The sequence below is a fragment of the Rhinatrema bivittatum genome, chromosome 9 (genome assembly GCF_901001135.1).
Source record: "Rhinatrema bivittatum chromosome 9, aRhiBiv1.1, whole genome shotgun sequence".
Lineage (NCBI taxonomy): Eukaryota > Metazoa > Chordata > Amphibia > Gymnophiona > Rhinatrematidae > Rhinatrema > Rhinatrema bivittatum.
This window is the reverse complement of record NC_042623.1, coordinates 182,043,511-182,062,870: the sequence shown is the minus strand read 5'-3', so window position 1 is coordinate 182,062,870 and position 19,360 is coordinate 182,043,511. Positions and strand designations below refer to the sequence as shown.

The following is a 19,360-nucleotide window of genomic DNA, read 5'->3' as shown; positions in this document are numbered from 1 at the left end:
AGTTACAAAGGAGGATTTAACGCTTACATCGTTACTGGCATTCTTTAGCTGATTAAGCAGGTAATCGATTATGTCACCACCGTGATTGGCATGAATGAGGCCCAGTGCATACAGCCCTCCTCCCTCCTGGTAGGCTGAGCCAGGAGACGTATCCTTGGGCAAGTAGGTGGCCATTAGCTGCAGCGCTTCCTTCTCATGGCCCTGAAAAGTCATTGAAAGAGACAGCACTCAGGTACTCAAGAGACTGGCTGGGGCTTCCTAGCCACGCTCTGCTGGGATGGGTACCAGACTCTTCCCAATTAATCCCCAATTGTTTCAACCTTCAGAGATGTGTTCCCTCCTCCCTCACGACTTGCAGGGCCGACGGCTTTACTGTACCTTGTGTATGACCCCCAGGCTGGCTGTAGCGGTAAATTTGGCCCAGTTTGTGGCTCTTGCCAACCATTCCAGATTATCTCTGCAAGAAAGAGAGCCTGTGGTATCATCAAGCAGTACGACAGAGATTACCAGCAACCACCACCAAGTGACCTCACGACTAACCCCCACCATCACAAAGCAGACTGCGGCATGACAAGACAGCTTTACTCTGGAGCAGAGCTCTGTCCCTTAAGAAATGCTAAAAAGTATCAGAGAGACTGAATGTCTTCAAGGCGGCTTCTTATTTACCTGCTTTATAGGCAGCAATTTATCCTCAGTGAGACACAAAAAAAAAAAGTTGAGAACCCGCTTGAATCTAGACTGACAGATTAACATCAGGAGCTTGCGCCAGTTTGTCCCACAGCTGTTTGCCAGAAAGAAATGCTGCTCCGTGCCCAGGCCTTGCTTTTCTGACCTTATTCTGCACAACTCAAAAGGCTTAACATCAAAGTTACAGTAGTTGTCCCTGTGGGCAAGTCCTCAGCTAATACCAATATTAACTAGACTCTAGAAGTTGTCATTAGTCATGGGCTGATCCAGACTAGATTGCTGCACTATAGGAAAATTGGTTCTTACCTGCCAATTTTCGTTCCTGTAGTACCACCACAGAACAGTCCAGACTCCTGGGTTTTGCCTCCCTTCCAGCAGATGGAGACAGAGAAAGTTTCGCTGACACTGCCACAAAACCTGGTGTGCCTCCTGCAGTCCCTCAGTATTGATAAGTACCCAAGCTAAGATACCAACAACGCAAACACTAATAATGAGTTAATATACCCCTGAACGAGCAGGGGGAAGTGGATACTTATAATAGATAACCTTACCAATATTGAAAAAACGTGAAGAACTAAATAAACCCTGTGTTATTCTTCAGACTAATTTCAACAGATCGAGCAGACTCTCCAACTCTCCATGCCTCAACTGGGCAGGATTCCGTACTGATCTGTGCTATTACAGGAACGAACATTAGCAGGTAAGAACCAATTTTCCTTTCCCTGTACAAACCCAGATTAGTCCAGACTCCTGGGATGTACCAAAGCTTCCCTAAATGGGGTGGGACTGCGAGAGTCCCGCTCAAAGTGCACTCTCACCAAAGCCCATGGCCTCTGGGGCCTGGACATCCAAACGGTAATGCCTGGCAAAAGTGCGCAATGACTTCCAAGTAGCTGCCTGACAAATCTCCTGTGGCAATATCTGCTGACATTCAGTCCAGGAGGCCGCCTAGAATGAGTAGAATGAGCCCTTAACACCTCAGGGATAGGACGACCCTAACAGATCTATGCCGAACCTATGGCTTCCTTCAACCACTGCACAATCGTGGATTGACGCCTTATGACCCTTTTTTGCACCACTCCATGGCACAAAATCATGATCCGACAACTGGAAGCTATTAGTGACCTTAAGATACCGCAACAACACCCACTTTACATCCAAGATCTTCAACTCTCTCGCGCGAGGTGCTGTAGCATCCAAATTTGGAAAGGTCGGAAGCTCTACAGATTGACTTAAGTGAAATGACAACACCTTCAGAAGGAAGGAAGGAAGGAACTGCTCTCGACAAGACTCCAGAATTCGAAATCCTCAAAAAAAAAAAAAAAAGACCCCTACATGACTAGGCTTGATGTTCTGAGATCCTTCTAGCAGAACAAATTGCCACCAAGAAAACCATTTTTAAGGTGACATCTTTCACAGTAGCCCTTCTAAGAGACTTGAATGGAGCCACCCACATCCTCTTAAGGACAGAGTTAAGGCTCCAAGAGGGAAACAACTTCCAAACCGGAGGACGCAAATACTTTGCCCCTCAGAGAAAACGCACCACATCCAGATGTGCAGCTAGAGCTGCCCACTGCACCTTGCCTCGAAGACAGCCCAAAGACGCCACTTGAACTCTGAGGGAGTTAAAAGACAAACCCTTCACCAACCCCCTTTGCAAGAAGGTCAGAATATGCTCCATAGATGCTCGAATAAGGTCAACTCCCTGCTCCACGCACCAATCCTCAAAAACTCTCCAGACCCTCACATACACCACTCCTTGATCATCAACCTTTTAACTGACTTATGGTAAGGAAAAACCTTCACTAGACCTCGTAAGCCATCCATGACCGGATCCACATCCTCCTGATCAGATTACTCCGCAAGGACACAGGAGATCAGGGGTCCCAACTCTTTCCTGTGGAACAGATGAACCACCTTTGGATAAGCTCCCTCCACACCCGGGCTTTCCCCAGCCCCTCCCTCTGGATCTTGACCACCTAGGGAAGGATCTGTGTCAAGAGGGTCTGGTCCACGCGGAGCTCCGTCCTCCAAATCATCAGAGGCTTCATCCACCACGTTCGCCTGTGCGGGCCTCCCAAGGACTCTCCGAACCCTTACAGCCCCAGTAGTCCAAGAAACCCTGGACCTCGGACCTACCAAAGCCCCCTGCTTGGACCCATGCTGCCTCAATAAGCCTTGTGCAACAAGACGAAATCTGGTGAGAAGGTTATAGAATCATCAGAAGCCTCCTCCAGGAGACCCTCATCCTCCCTTGAGTTCCCCGGGCCCCCTGGCCCTCTACGGGGCTCTCATCAGCCAGGGACAGTGGCAGAGGGAGAACCCCTCCCCACCGCAGCCTCAGAAGCAGCTGCGAAGGAAGACAAAAACAGCCATTGTACCCAAACTAATCGGGACCCTCTGCTTCCCCCAATGCACCCGAGGACCTACCAAGCCTGTGCTGCCGTCCTGATACTGCCGCCGTGGTCATCCTCAAATTACCCTTTGCCCCAGAGAGGCATGGGGGAAACACAGGCCAGCCCGCGAGAGGCGTGCACACGGTGCATTTGCAGTCGCGCAGCAAGCCTTCAGCCTGCCCTGACCGCGAGCGCAGCAACTGCCCGAGGAGCTCAAATTGCAAGAGCTGCTGACGCCGAGCCCACGTCAGGTTTCAGCTCCGCTCTCTCACCGAATACTGGGGAAAGCAAAAGGACTTTTTTTTTTTTTAATTTAAACTTTACAAGAAAAGACAAAAACCACTTCCCTGTAACTGAAGAATGGCAGCAGGCTGTGCAAGTCCTCCTGGGGGAGAGGGAACTGGCTCCATCAGATTTCTACACCCAGCTGGAAAGGACCAAGCAAAATAAGGGTCCCCACCTCAGAACCAGGAGGGATGGCCCACCAAGACCTACCAACCTCCTGGGAGGAAATCTTCAAGAAGCTAACAATCTTTTTTTTTTTTTTTAACCTAGTTTCACACTGCAGGCTTTGCACCTCTACCATCTGCTGGAGACAGAGAAATACTGAGAGACTGCAGGTGGCACACCAGGTTATGTGGCAGTGTCAGTGAAACTTTGTCTCCATCTGCTGGAAGGGAGGCAAAACCCAGGAGTCTGGACTCATCCGGGCACGTACAGGGAGTCTCAGTGCAATCTACCACACAAAACCAAACATTTATTGCATGGATTTCTCAGCTTGAAGAGGATGCACTGGTTGGCACAAATCAGCAGGGACAAGTGGCCTAAAAACCAAGCCCCATTATTCCATGACGCTTCCCCACTTATTCTAACAGCTGGGAAGTTACTCGTGATACACCAGGCAGAATAACATCCCTTTTAAGCCAGCTTGCACAAGACAGACCTCTTGCTTCATGAGGGAAACTTTCAAACAGCCAGCACTGGTGTAAAGTGCATGCCCGCTTTACACAACTTTTCAAAGAGAAAATGCCCTCGTTCAAATATAGCATAATACACCTGCACTAGAACGTGGCCACATCCTTGGCTGCTGCTGCTTTTCCAACAGGTTCATTTTATCTGGGGAAAAAACCATCAAACACGCGTGCTAAAAAAGCCCTGGGGAACCCCTCTGTTTAACCCCATTAAAGAGGACACATGCTGTGGAAGTCCATTCCTGCTTTTAGATGGCTTGAGGCTGGATAATTTGCAAACAACACTTTGAACCCTGGTAAATCGGTTTTTACTCCGGGAAAGGATTTTTTGAAAACTGCTCCATATAAAATCTCTGTATTTGCAAATCCCCAAGGATCATCATCATCTCCAGTAATTAAGCTGATCATTTTATAATAAACGCTACGGTAGCAGTGGGGGGGGGGGGTTTCCCCCAGCCACGCACACTTCCAGCGCCCCCCATGCCTGAAGCACTTCCCCGCTTACCGGAGAAACTGGTCACTGGTGGTCCCGCAGTGCATGAAGGAGTTTCGCTATGACAGTCGCCGTGTGGCACACCGAGTTCCGCACCGCGTCCTGTAAAGAGATAAAGAGGTGGCATCAGTGGAATAGAGACGCTCCCCGGCACCCCGGGGGCCTTTAGGATAGCTAGAAAAAAGGGCCAAACACGACAAGGCACAATGCTTACACCACTCACTATCGCGCCTACAAAATCTCAAGTTATTTCTCATCTAAAATTATATTTCTAACCAGCGGCTTTAGGAAGGGAAATCCCTTTCTGGGGCAGTAGCCTGTGCACAGATATATACATATTTTAGCTAATTTAAGGAGCATTAGCTGGCTGTGACACCTTTTAAAGGAGATCTGAAGTAGTGGTGCCTGGAGGTCTCAAAAGCTCCTGGACTAGATATAGACACTATCATCAGTCCCTTAAAAATTGCTACAACCTAAAAGGACTCCAGATTTCTCTGTGACCAACGTGGCGACCCTACAGCTTATTCTTCAAACTGTTTATGAACTACCAGCTGTGGCCCCCCCCCCCCCCCACTAAGGCTGGAGGCAGAGGGGCCTCAGCCTAGGACACCAAACCCATCAGATGGAAGCTGAAACTTTATGGCGTTACACGCCGACGTTTCTGCCTCCCAAAAGTGGCCTCCTTCCGACACAACCAACTCATAGCAGCCGTTTACCACGGTGGCATGAACAGGTGCACTGGGCAGGGCTGCGGGAACAGAGAGGGCTGACGTTTCCATAAGAAAAGCAGCCGGCCGTGCAGGCTCGTCAGCTGGGAAGCACTGGGCTGGGCTGCAGCTCTGCTGGACGGGCCAGGCACCAAACAGGCGTCTCCAGCAAACACCCGCCGTGCAAGCCCCTAAATCTAATGGTTTTACAGGGACCGCATCAATTGTGCAATATTAAACTTTCCTCTGGGACACAGCAGGTAAGACATGCAAAGTAAAGCAAACTGGACCGGTTGGATCCTGCCATGCTTTTCCCCGCTGACAACGAGATTATGGACAAACAGCATCAGAGCAAAAAACATCATCATGACAAGGACACTTGAAAATAAGCTTTTCCACTATCCCAATCCCAAGTGCCCCTTTGATTAGTTCTTTGGGTTTTCACAGCTGCAGAGGATAAAACGCCATCATCTGACTGAGCCATTGGCTAGATGTAAAGGCTGGTGAGTTAATAAGCAACAGGGACGTGAATTTTCCTCACACGTTAGTGCATGCGGTTAGTGCGCACTAAACTGAAAAAACAAAACAAAAACAAAAAAAAAAAATCCATCAAAACAAAACAGGTTTCTGCCTGCACACCCTTAAATAAGGAGCTGTGAAAGTCTGAAGACTGTGAAAGGCTGGGCTATGATCCTAAAGGTGGTGAAAGTCAGTGAGCTTTTTTATTTTGTAGCCCAGCGAAGTTTAGGGACAAGAGGTGCCGAGGCTGCTTACACAGCGCATACACGGAGCAATGGAGCCGCAGGCATGAGGCGTTTTATCATAAAGAATTTATGTTGAAGTTTCTAATTTACGTCACATGGGAATTGTCTGATTGGTACTCCATGTTTTACCATTGTGAGATGGTTACTGTGTAACGCTATAAACACCTTGCCTCAATGCCACCACTTGAAGGAATTAAAAAGGACAAACCCTTCACCCACCCCCTTTGCAAGAAGGAAAGGATTGTGTGTAACTGAAGCTCTCATAGGACAATCCCCTGCTCCATACACCAGTCCTCAAAAACTCTCCAGACCCTCACAAATGCCAAGGAGGTGGAAGACTTTCTAGCCTGCTAAAGAGAAGAAATAAAATCCTCAGAGTAACCTCTCTCTCTCAAATGTTTCCTCTCAAAAGCCAATCCACGAGACAAAAATCGAGCCGCCTGAAAATTTGGGACTGTGGTGCAGAGGTTTTGGTAGATGAGAGTCTCAACGGACCATCCTCCGCCAGACTGATCAGATCTGCAAACCGAGGCCACCAGAATCGTGTCTCCCAGGTGAAGCTCCACACGCCGTAAACTCTTGCCCACCAGCAGCCACGGTGGAAACACAATAAGCAGAGCATCCCACGGCCAAGGAAGAACCAAGGTGTCGACTCCTTCCGCTCCGTTATCTCTTCTGTGACTGAAGAAGCGGGGTGCCTTGGCATTTCGCTGAGTTGCCATTAAAATCAATGCAGGGCTTGCCCCACCTGAAAAAGATGAGAGCCATCGCTTCCTCCAACAGCTCCTACTCCCTGGGATCCAGCTCTTGACGGCTGAGAAAATCTGCTTGCACATTGTCAATCCTGGCTATGTGAGAAGCCGCTATCAACACCTGCTGCTGCTCTGCCCAGTGGATTAGCTCCCAAGTGTCCTGAGCCACCGCTAGACCCTTGGTACCACCCTGCTGGTTGATGTAAGCCACTGTTGTCACACTCTGACAAGATCCTGACTGGATGGCCGTGCAAGAGAGGAAGGAATTAATAGGAAGGGAATGGCGAATAAAATGGAAAATGTCATAATGCCTCTGTATCGCTCCATAGTGAGACCGCTCCTTGAGTACTGTATACAATTCTAGTCACCGCATCTCAAAAAAGATATAATTGCGATGGAGAAGGTACAGAGAAGGGCGACCAAAATGATAAGGGGAATGGAACAGCTCCCCTATGAGGAAAGGCTGAAGAGGTTAGGGCTGCTCAGCTTGGAGAAGAGATGGCTGAGGGGGATATGATAGAGGTGTTTAAAATCATGAGAGGTCTAGAACGGGTAGATGTGAATCGGTTAGTTACTCTCAGATAATAGAAAGACTAGGGGGCACTCCATGAAGTTAGCAAGTAGCACATTTAAAACTAATCAGAGAAAATTCTTTTTTACTCAACGCACAATTAAACTCTGGAATTTGTTGCCAGGGGATGTGGTTAGTGCAGTTAGCATAGTTGGGTTTAAAAAAGGTTTGGATAAGTTCTTGGAGGAGAAGTCCATTACCTGCTATTAAGTTCACTTAGAGAATAGCCACTGCCATTAGCAATGGTAACACGGAATAGACTTAGTTTTTGGGTTCTTGCCAGGTTCTTATGGCCTGGATTGGCCACTGTTGGAAACAGGATGCTGGACTTGATGGACCCTTGGTCTGACCAAGTATGGCATGTCTTATGTTCTTATGAAGAAACACACGCAGCACCAACCGCACCATTCTCGTCTCTAAGCAATTAATAGACCATGACACTTCCTCCACAGATCACTGGCCTTGCACTGACTGGGCTTGACAGACAGCTCCCCAACCAGAGAGACTGGCATCTGTGGTAACCACCATCCATTCCGAAACCCAAGTCCACCTTCAACACAAGTGGTCCCAACCAATCCACTACGAGAGACTGGATCTGGCCGAGTCCGTAAGCGGTAGTGGAAGCTGGAACTGCTCAGACAACTGATCCCACCGGGAAAGTAACGTCGCCTGTAGAAGTCTCATATGAGCAAACACCCAAGGCGCACGAGTTCCATCATGGATGCCAAGGAGCCAAGAACCTGTAGGTAATCCAAGACTGTGAGCACCTGTCTCTCCAGCAATCTGCTCCTCTGTAAGAAAAACCTTCCCCAGTTTGGTATCGAAGCGTGCTCCCAGAAATTCCAACACTTGAGATGAAACGGGATGATTCGAACTAATGCACAATCTAGCCAAGGGATTGCAAGGGCTGCAGCACCAGATCCACCGCTTGCCTGCCATGGTCCTCCAACTTTGCCTGAATGAGCCAGTCATCCAGATATGGGTGCACCCATCACTCCCTCCTTCGTGAGGGCTGCTGCCTCCACCACCCTGGTGAAAGTCCGTGGAGCCGTTGCCAGCCCAAACGGCAGGGCACAAAACTGAAAATGAATGCAGAGTATTCTGAGCCGCAGAAATCTCTGATGGACGAGCCGAGTTCCTATTTGCAAGTATGCCTCAGTCAGATTCAGAGACGCCAAAAACTCCCCCTTGCGGACTGCTACAATGACTGAGTGGAGAGTTCCCATACGAAACTGAAGAACCTTGAGAGCAACGTTTACTTTCTTCACAACCAGAATTGGACGAAAAGTCCCTTCTTTCTTTGGAACCATGAAATAAATGGAGTACCGTCCCATTCCTTGTTCTTATAAGGGAACGGGAACAACGGCTCCAAGTATCTCTAGACGGTTGAGGGTCTGCTGCACCACCCGTCTCTTTTCCACGGAGGCACAAGGGGAGATCATGAACAGGTCCCGAAGCGGACAAGCAGATTCTAAAGCACAACCTTGCTTTATCACGCTTATGACCCACTGGTCTGTAGTGATTTTGGCCCATTCCTCGCTTCATTGTGAGGATTTGGCTCCAGAACCTCCCTGGCGACAGCCATCCCCGTTCGGCGTCCGGCCTCGAAAGGATTGGTTCCAGGACTATTGCCTCCCTGAGGCCTATCTCTGGGTTCCTCCTGAAGACCTTCCCTGCTGAAAACGCCTGTTCCCTCGAAACCAAAGGCATTCAGAAGAAAAACTTCTTGCCCTTTTAGGCTTATCCTCAGGTAACTTGTGAACTTTATTCTCTCCAGATGCTTAATTAGCACCTCCAAATCCTCTCCAAAGAATAGCTTCCCCTTAAAGGGTAACGCTCCTAATTGAGACTTGAATGAAACATCCGCTGACCAGTTCCGCAACCAAAGAAGTCTCCTGGCCGAGATCGCCAACATCACTGCCCTAGAGGACGTCCTAATGAGGTCATACAGCGCAGCAGCGCCACAGGCGACCACAGCTTCCAGCCGATCCGCCTGCTTTGCCTCTTGGGAGGACATGGAGTTATCGGCCTGCAACTGCTACAGCCAACACAGCCCAGCCTGAATCATAAAACTGCTGCACACCGCAGCTCACTGCTGAGTGCAGACACCTCAAAAGATTTTTAAGATGGACCTCAAGCTTCCTGTCCTGCACATCCTTCAAAGCTGCAGAACTGGACACTGGCATAGTTGTCTTCTTAGTAACCACCGAGTTGGAGACATCCACGTTCGGGACTCTCAGGAGCTCCAGAGTGTCCTCAGGCAACAGATATAATTTATTCATTGCTCTGCCCACTTTCAAGCCAGTTTCTGGAGTATCTCACTCCCTGACCACCAACATTTTAACCGACTTCTGGAATGGAAAAGCCTTCGCTGGACCCTGTAAGCCATCCATGACTGGGTCCACGTCCTCCTGATCACTCATCCTGTGTGACCTTTATGCCTAATTCTGCAAGTACATAGGAAATCAAAGGCCCCAATTCGTTCCTGTGAAACAACCGAACCACCTTGGGATTATCTCCTTCCACCACCGGGAGGTTCCCCAACTCTGCCTCTGGGAAGGATCTGCCTCCGGGGGGACTATCTCCACCCACACCATGCGCCAAATAATCAGAGGAGTCATCTTTGTCCGCCCCCTGTGTGGGAAGGACTCGCCGAACTCTGGTAGACACAGAAGTCCCCAAGAATCTGGACTTCTTCTTGGACTGTGTACCTTCCGACACTCCTTGTTTGGAAATGTGCCACCCCGCAGCTTGTTGGGCCAAATAAGCCTTGTGCAACAATAGGACGAAATCTGGAGAAAAAGTGGATGACTCAGAGACCTCCCCCTAGGAGGTCATCATTCTCCCCTGACAAGCTGAACGGAAGAGCTTGGAACTGATAATGCTCCCCCAGGACCATGAACTGGAGAAACCGCTGATGCCGCTCGCATATCCCGATGTGAAGATACGCCTCGGTCAGGTCCAAAGAGGCCAAATATTCTCCTGAGTGGACAGCCGCAATGACCGACTGTAGTCTCCATGCGAAATCGGGGAACCCGAAGTGCTCAGTTGACTGCCTTGAGATCCAATATTGGACAGAAGGACCCCCTCCTTCTTCGGGACTACGAAATAGATGCAGTACCTGCCGGCCCTGCGCTCCTCTGGAGGGACTGGAACAATAGCCCCCAGGGATTTCAAGTGACTCTGGATTTGCCCGACTACCTCTTGCTTGGTCAGAGAGCCGGTGGGAGAAAATCAGAAAAAAATCCCTTAACGGGCGGGCAAAATCCAACTCATAACCATGAGCGATGATATTGAGGACCCACTCCTCGAGAAACAGGGAGAGACGACCTCCCACCACTGGAACCGGGGAGAGGGTCGGAACACCTTCATTGGGACTGCTTACCTCTGGTGGCCCCTTGAGAGCCTCCCGAAATGGCCTCCAATCACGAAAGGAAATAGGCCAAGACTGAGCTCCCTGAGTCTGTTGTCGGGCGGGAAAAGCGGGTAGCCGTGACTGCCGAAATCTGCGCTGTCCTTTGAAACTGTAACGCGCTGCCCCAAAGGGCCTGGAAGACTTAGGCTTATCTTCTGGCAATTTATACACCTTATTCTCCCCCCAGAGACTTAATAAGGGCGTCAAGTTCCACCCCAAACAACAATTTTCCCTTAAAAGGAAGATTACCCAACTGAGTTTTGGAAGAAACATCCGCGGACCAGTTCCGGAGCCAAAGAAGCTGTCTAGCCGAAACTGCAGTGGCCATGTTGTGTGAAGATGCCCGCAACAGATCATATAATGCATCCACTGTGTAAGCTACCGCGGACTCCATCCTATTCACCTGATCTGCTTCCTCTGGCGGCAACACCTGTGATGTGAGCATTTGCTGGACCCACCCGAGGGTCGCTCGCTGCATGATGCTACTGCAGACCGCCGCTCTAACACAGAGCGCTGACACCTCAAAAATGCGCTTGAGGAGGACTTCTAGCCGCCTATCCTGTAAGTCCTTAAGAGCCGTCTCTCCCGTACAGGAATGGTGGTCCGCTTGGTGACCACAGTAACCGACGCGTCCACCTTGGGAATCCTGAGGATATCCAAGGCTTCCTCGGGTAAAGGGTAGAGTTTGTCCCACCCGCAGGGTCACGTCTGGAGATTCCCACTCCCGAGTGACCAACTGCTTAAGCATTGGGTGGAAAGGAAAAGTTTGGGGCAGGGCACGCAGCCCTGAGACTACTGGTTTTCCCCTTAACTGGCTCCGAACTGAGGACTGGTGCCTCCACTTCCAGTTCCTCCAGGACATAGGGGATCAAGGGATCCAACTCCTCCCGGCGAAACAGCCAAGAAACCCGGGGGTCGTCCCCCCTCTACTGGAGCGGACTCATCAACACCCCCATCTAGGTTTTGGAGGAGAGAATCTAAAAAAGATCCCAAGGGAGCAGGATCCGGAGCCCCCCCCAGGAGCCGAAAGGGCATCCAGAGACATGTCCCGCCACGCGATCTTTGCGGGAGGGAGGCTGCTCAGGCATGAGCTGGTGGCTAAGCGGCGACACAGGCCTCATGCATAAGCAAAACAAAATCTGCGGGAAATCTGCCATGGTTCCCCTGCTTTGCGGGCGCAGAGTCCTCCGCAGCGCCTGCTGACACATCTCCCCCACCATCTGACCCCTGCAGCACAGGAAAAAGCGGGAGGGGAGTACCTGCCTTCCTCATCCATGGCAGGAATCCTGCCACATGGAGCCAAAATGGCCACCGTCTTTTTGAAACACCGCCCTCCCCCAGGGCATGCAGCCCGAGTGCAGTGTCTGCGCCTAGAAGCCTGTGTCAAGGCTTCTTCACCTCCAGAGACACAGGCAGGGCAGAGAAGGGCCGCACTGAGGCAAGAGTGCCTCCCCCCACACGCCCAACAGGATTTCCCACACTCAGCAAGAGACGGCATGGCACTCACTGCTAAAAATAAACCTAGCAGGAGAAAAAAATAAAGCTGCCGCTGCTAATGGGCCGCTGTCCTGGTCCCAGGTGCTGAACGGACAGCAGGAGCTGCGCAAATCCCTCCTCACCCCGATGTTGAGCCGACACAGCCCCATGCTGGAAAACTAGCAGCCCTGAACAGCATACAGCCTCTCCAGCTCCTCAGAAACAAACACCCGAAGGCATACTCTCCTGATTTTGGGGCTCCAGGATGCTGCAACAGGCTAGCTTGGGTGGGAGGTCCTCAGGGGGAGCAAGGGAACCAGGACCCCTGGCTTTCAGGGTCGAGTCTGGATGGGGATATGCAACCTCCCGCTCGCCCTGCTCAAGCAGAGGGATGGCCCACAAAGGAACCCAACACTTCTGAGAGCTTCGTCCTTTAGATCTTCTATCTTCTCCCTAACAGTAGGTAATCTTTTTTTTTTTTGTTTTTAAACTATCAGACTGCACCTCTACCACCTGCTGGAGACAGAGAAATACTGAAGCACTGCAGGAGGCACGCTCTGTTATGTAGCAGTGCCTCAAAGTTTTTGTTCTCTGCCTCCATCTGCTAGCAGGGATGCATAAACCTACTTATCTGGACTAATCTGGGTATGAACAGGAAATACAATTAACAATAAAATGAATAAAAAGATTTTAAAAAAATTACAGTCCAACAAAAACAACAAAAAGTGGTGGAAAAGCAGATCGCAGGTGGGGTTTTAAGAGTTGAGAGGCTTGTATGAGCCGGAGGGGTAGAAAGTGTGGGCTCAGAGATGGAAACAGAGCATTCCCTTGTGGATGCTCACTTGGCGAGCCTGGAGGATGAAGGGCTGCAAGCAGGGCAAGGAATCCCAAGGGTGCAATTTAGCCCTCCCTACGGAGGACCCCGGGACAGGAGCAGCGCCTACCTTTGTGTTCTTCAGGATCATTAGGTCTGTGTTGTTATTTCGTATCAAAAACTGCAGGTGCAACTCAATGGCCATTTCACCACTTAAAATTGTAATCATTTTTGAAATCTGGTCTTTAGGTTCCTGAGTCTGCAAAATAAGACAAAATAAATTTAAAAAAAAAAAAAAAGTACTCGCCCTGGTCCCCAAATCAAACCCACCTTGCAGCTTTAGCTCCAGCCAGTCCTAGCTGCACTGTATGCCCCAAATACTACTTTAAAATGTAATGTAATATTGGATGTCATATTTATGTTCCAATTTAACAAGTGTGTTTATATTAGCAAACAGACGGCTTTTCCAAAAAAAAAAAAAAAAAACTATAGGAAAATTAGTTTCTTACCTGATAATTTTCATTCCTGTAGTACCAAGGATCAGTCCAGGACACCTGGGTTGTGACTCCGCACCAGTAGATGGAGACAGAGCAAGAGCTGTCGGGCTCACCCATATATGGTCACACTCCTGTCACAGCCCCTCAGTCTTACGTAATGTCAAAGTAGCAAAGGATAACACAAACGAAAAGAGGGATCCCTCCCCAACAGGGAGCAACGACAAAACCCCCAACTGGAACAAAACTCTCAATCGAGAAAGCAGAACAGAAAAACCGAAACACTGAAAACCTACGAGCGGACTCTCCATGTCCTCAGAGCAGCACGGGCGGAATCCTGGACTGATCCTTGGTACTACAGGAACGAAAATTATCAGGTAAGAAACTAATTTTCCTTTCCCTGTACGTACCAGGATCAGTCCAGGACACCTGGGATGTACCAGAGCTAACTTACCGAGGGTGGGAAGCAGAGAGTCCCGCACGGAGTACCCTCTCTCCAAAACCCCCAGCAGTGTTCTGAACATCTAGCCGGTAATGCCGCGTAAAAGTATGCAAGGACTTCCAAGTAGCCGCCCTGCAAATTTCTTGGGGCGACACCTGAGAAGATTCCGCCCAGGAAGCAGCGTGCGACCGGGTCGAATGCGCCTTGAGACCCTCAGGCACTGGCTTCCCTTGTACTATGTACGCGGAACCAATGGCCTCCTTGAGCCATCGGGCAATTGTCGTCCGGGAAGCCATGCCCCCACGCTTTGGACCTGAGAACAGAACAAAAGATGATCTGTTACACGGAACGGATTGGTGACTTCCAGATAGCGGAGAAGTGTCCTCCGAACATCCAACCTCCGCAAATCCCGCAGCCTTGACTGCGACGCACCCCGGACGTTGAAAGCGGGAAGCTCAATGGACAGGTTCAAATGAAACGCCGAAACCACTTTGGGCAAGAAGGAGGGGACCATTCGTAAGGAGACCCCGGAATCCGAGATCCTTAGGAACGGTTCCCTGCATGAGAGCGCCTGCAACTCGGAAACACGGCGCGCTGAGGCAATAGCGACAAGGAAGACCGTCTTCAACGTGAGATCCTTGAGGGCTGCCCTCTTCAAGGGCTCAAAAGGAGCCGAACACAATGCAGAGAGTACCCAATTGAGGTTCCAGGACTGACATGGAGGACGTAAGGGAGGACGGAGATGTTTGGCCCCCCTCAAAAAACGTGCAATGTCCGGGTGCAGTGCCAAGGAGCCCTTCCGCCCCTTGCCACGCAGACATCCAAGTGCTGCCACCTGGACCCGAAGGGAACTACACGAAGGACCTTTAGCCAAACCAGCCTGTAAAAACGACAGAATATCGGATACAGGAGCCGAGATAGGATCCACATTGCGCTCCGCACACCAGTCATCAAGGACTGCCCAGACATGAACGTAGGCCATAGAAGTAGACTGCTTTCTGGCCCGCAACAACGTGGCGACCACCGCATCCGAATAACCCTTCTTCTTCAAGCGCTGCCTCTCAAAAGCCATGCCGCGAGACAGAAGTGATCCGCATCCTCCAAACAAACGGGGCCTTGCCGAAGAAGCCCTGCCAACCCTTGAAGACGAAGGTGCGATGCCACCGACAACTGAATGAGATCTGCGAACCACGGGCGTCATGGCCACTCTGGCGCCACCAAGATCACTTCGGCCGGAGGTAGCGCTATGCGACGAAGAACCTTGCCGATCAGCGGCCAAGGAGGGAACACATACAGCAGTACGTCCAGCGGCCAGGGTAGGACTAACGCGTCTACTCCTTCGGCCCCTCTCTCTCTCCGACGGCTGTAAAACCTGGGCGCCTTTGCATTCTGCCATGTGGCCATGAGGTCCATGTGTGGCGTCCCCCACTGTTCGCAAATGAGGTGAAACGCCTCCGGCGCCAATTCCCACTCTCCGGGATCCAGATGATGACGACTGAGGAAGTCTGCCTGAACATTGTCGACTCCGGCGATGTGAGACGCCGCTATGTTGCTGAGGTGGTGCTCCGCCCAGGCTAGCAGAAGCTGCGCCTTCTCCGCCACTAGTGGACTTCTCGTCCCCCCCTGACGGTTGATATAAGACACGGTGGTGGCATTGTCCGACAACCCTCGAACCGCTTTTCCCCGCACAAGCGGCAGAAAAGACTGTAGTGCCAGGCGAACCGCCCTGGTCTCTAGGCGATTGATGGACCACTGAGTCTGAGCCAAGGGCCATTGGCCCTGCGCCGACTTGCCCAGGCAGACTGCTCCCCAGCCGGAGAGACTGGCGTCTGTGGTTACTACTGTCCACTTGGGCACTAACAGGAAGACTCCGCAAGTCAAGTGGTCCGCTTCTAGCCACCAGTGAAGACTGGCCCGCGGCTGGGCCGTGAGCGGGAGTGGCAGATGAAACTCTTCGGACACTGGCTTCTATCGGGAAAGCATCGCTGATTGCAACGGACGCAGATGAGCAAAGGCCCAGGGGACCAAAGCTAGCGTTGAAGCCATAGAACCCAAAACCGTCAGGTAATTGGATACCAGGGGAAGCCGAAGTGACAACAAGCGGCGCACCTGCCCCTGTAGCTTGAGGACCCTGTCCTTGGATAGAAAGACCTTGCCCCTCTTCGTGTCGAACAGGGCCCCCAAGTACTCCAGAGACTGGGTGGGTGTCAGATGACTCTTGCTGAGGTTGACAACCCAACCCAGGGACTGCAAGAGCGTGAGGACTCTGTTGACTGCTTGTCGACACTGGACCTCGGACTTGGCCCGAATCAACCAATCGTCCAGGTAGGGGTGTACTAGGAACCCCTCTCTTCGGAGGTGATCCGCAACCACCACCAGCACCTTGGTGAATGTCCTGGGAGCCGTGGCCAGCCCGAAGGGAAGAGCCTTGAACTGATAATGCTTGCCCAGAATGCAGAACCTGAGGAACCGGTGGTAAGACGGCTGGATGCCGATATGATGGTACGCTTCCGTGAGGTCCAAGGACGCCAGGAATTCGCCGGGGTGCACAGAGGCAATCACCGACCGGATCCTCTCCATTTTGAAGCGTGGAATGCGAAGGCATCTGTTTACCCCCTTGAGATCTAGAATCGGCCGTGAAGTACCGTCCTTCTTCGGCACGATGAAATAAATGGAATCCTTGCAAAATCTAACACATAACCGTGATTTATCACATTGAGGACCCACTGATCTGAAGTTATCTTGGCCCATTCCTTGACAAACAACTGCAGCCGAGCTCCCACGTTTGGAACGACCGACTGAAGCTGAAGCGAGGGATGGACCGGCCGCATCTCATTGGGAGGCCTTGGAGGTCGAGCCCCCCGGGGTTCCACCCTGACGGCCGAACCGCTTCCCCCGAAAGGACTGAGTCCATGAGGACGACCGTGAGGAACCGGAACGATAGGAAGGACCTGCGGACCTCTGGGGACGTGACCTCCTGCTACCACGGAAACGGGCTCGGTTGGAGAAGGAGGATCGGGCTCTGACCCTATCCTCAGGCAACCTGAAAGCTCTGTTCTCGCCAAGAGACAACATCAAATCGTCCAACTCCTTGCCAAACAATAATTTCCCTTTAAACAGCAGCGCCCCAAGATGCTCTCTCTCCGAAGCCTTGGACGAGCCATCCGCGGCCCAATTCCGGAGCCAGAGAAGCCGACGGGCCGACACTGCCGAGACCATGACACTGCCGAGACCATGGACCTGGCCGAAGTACGAAGGAGGTCATGTAGGGCATCGGCACTATACGCTATTGCAGCCTCCAGCCGATCTGCTTGTTTGGCCTCCGCTTCCGAGAGACCTGCATTAGCCTGGAGGACCTGAGCCCATCTCAAACTGGCCCGCATTACGAAGTTACTGCAGATGGCTGCCCGGACCCCCAATGCTGAAACTTCGAAGATTTTCTTCAGCTGCACCTCCAGCTTTCTGTCCTGTATATCCTTGAGGGCCGTAGCTCCCGTAACCGGAATCGACCTCTTTGTCACGGCGGACACCGCAGCATCCACCTTCGGTAGTCTGAGAAGTTCCAGCGCACCCTCAGGCAACGGGTAGAGCCTGTCCATAGCTTTACTGACCTTTAGGCCCAACTCCGGAGTGTCCCACTCCCGGAACAAGATATCCGAAGCCGTAAACAGACAGGGGAAAGCTACTGCTGGACCCGTGAGACCCAGCAGTACCGGATCCATGTTCGCTGCCTGCCGGGGTACCACCGGCAGCGCTTCAACCCCCAGTTCCTAGAGGATAGCTGGAATAAGCAGGGTTAGTTCCTCTCTGCGGAACAACCGCACCAACTTTGGGTCATCACCCTCGACGGCCGGCGTACCTTTCCCCGCTCCCGGTTGAGAAGGACTCCCATCCGTCGCATCGCCGGCCCCCCCCAGGGGCTCTGCGGCCAGGTCATCTTCCTCATGGGAGGTAGAATCAGAGTCCGTGTCCTGCAGCATTCCTCGCACAGGGCGCTTTCGCCGCGTTGCGTGGCTCTCAGAGACCGCCGAAGATCTCCTCTTCCGGGATCCAGCTGAACTGCTGGATCCCTTCACTTTCCTTGGCCTCCTTTTGCTCCGTTTATACTTTAAAATTTTGCGCAAAAGTAGCGCAAAATCGGATGAGCAGGAGGACCCAGAGCCTGCAGTTTCCTCTTCAGGCCCGGACCCCTCTTGGGACCGGGCCTCTCCAGGGGCTTCCCCCGAGGGACGTCGTTGTGGCGAAAACGCGGGAGGCAAGCCGCCATTTGCGACTGCCGCCCGCGTGGCTTCCCTGACTGTGGCCAAAATGGCCACCGTTCCCGCGCTAAGCGGGAACGGGTCCCCCGGGCCGTCAGCAGCAGCGGAATCGCGAGGCGGCGAACGCGGCGCCCGGGATCGGCCCTCCTGAGAGACCCCCGACGAACCTTCGCCCCCGGTGGCACAAGACGCACAGACGCTGTCCCGGGAGAGACGAGAACGCGCCGAGCAGCACGCGCGGCAGACGGATCCCCTCGGCATGCGGCCCCGATGGGAGGAAGGCCCCTTTAAAATGAAATCGAAAAACGGCGCTGGCGGCGACGAAGACGGCCCCCCCCCCTGAAGAAACGGGGAGCCGGCGCGAAGGAGAAGCCGCGGCACAAACAAAAACAGTCAAACACTTTTTTTTTTTTTGTAAAGAAAACCGCCGCTGTCCACGGTCCTGAGGCTCCTGTTGCAGCAGGGGTGAGTGAACCGGGCTCCCCGGTGTCACCCCCGACGCTGCTACTTCCCTAGGCGGGTCCTCGACCCTAGCAGCGGCCTCAACCAGGGGGGGATGGTCCCCTCAGAACCTTCCAAACCCCCCTGGGAGGCAGGACCAGCGGGGATGTATCCTCTCAAGAGGAAAAATTCCTAACTCTTTTTTTTTTTTTTTTACCAATCAAATTCCAATTAAAGAAAAGAACCTGAACCTTAACAACCAAAAGGAGAACCCCAGGGAACAGCCAAAAACCCCCAGGGACCAGGGCTGTGACCAAACCTGCACCATCTACTGGAGACAGAGTAAGACTGAGGGGCTGTGACAGGAGTGTGACCATATATGGGTGAGCCCGACAGCTCTTGCTCTGTCTCCATCTACTGGTGCGGAGTCACAACCCAGGTGTCCTGGACTGATCCTGGTACGTACAGGGAAACTAGTTTTTACAATTAAAACAAGAATGAAATTAAATATTCATTCAATAATCACTATAACTAATAAAATACATAAAACATTAAATACAGTACACAAAAATGCTAAACCCAGAATAGCAGCAAATGCTGGAAAAACAAAATAATCAGAAACAGGTTAGGGACAAGACCAAACTGATTAAAAAAAACAACAAACAAAAAATTGGTATC

The 19,360-nt window shown here is 51.6% G+C and overlaps 1 protein-coding gene across 1 annotated transcript in view; it reads right to left on the bottom strand.

The window, feature by feature from the left end:
* Positions 1 to 19,360, bottom strand: part of PSMD1 (proteasome 26S subunit, non-ATPase 1) — a 244,400-nt gene that overhangs the window by 212,044 nt on the left and 12,996 nt on the right. The window contains 5 exon segments of the mRNA XM_029614980.1: positions 28 to 201; positions 379 to 457; positions 4,560 to 4,603; positions 4,605 to 4,649; positions 13,177 to 13,305. Coding sequence (XP_029470840.1) covers positions 28 to 201; positions 379 to 457; positions 4,560 to 4,603; positions 4,605 to 4,649; positions 13,177 to 13,305 — 471 coding nt within the window.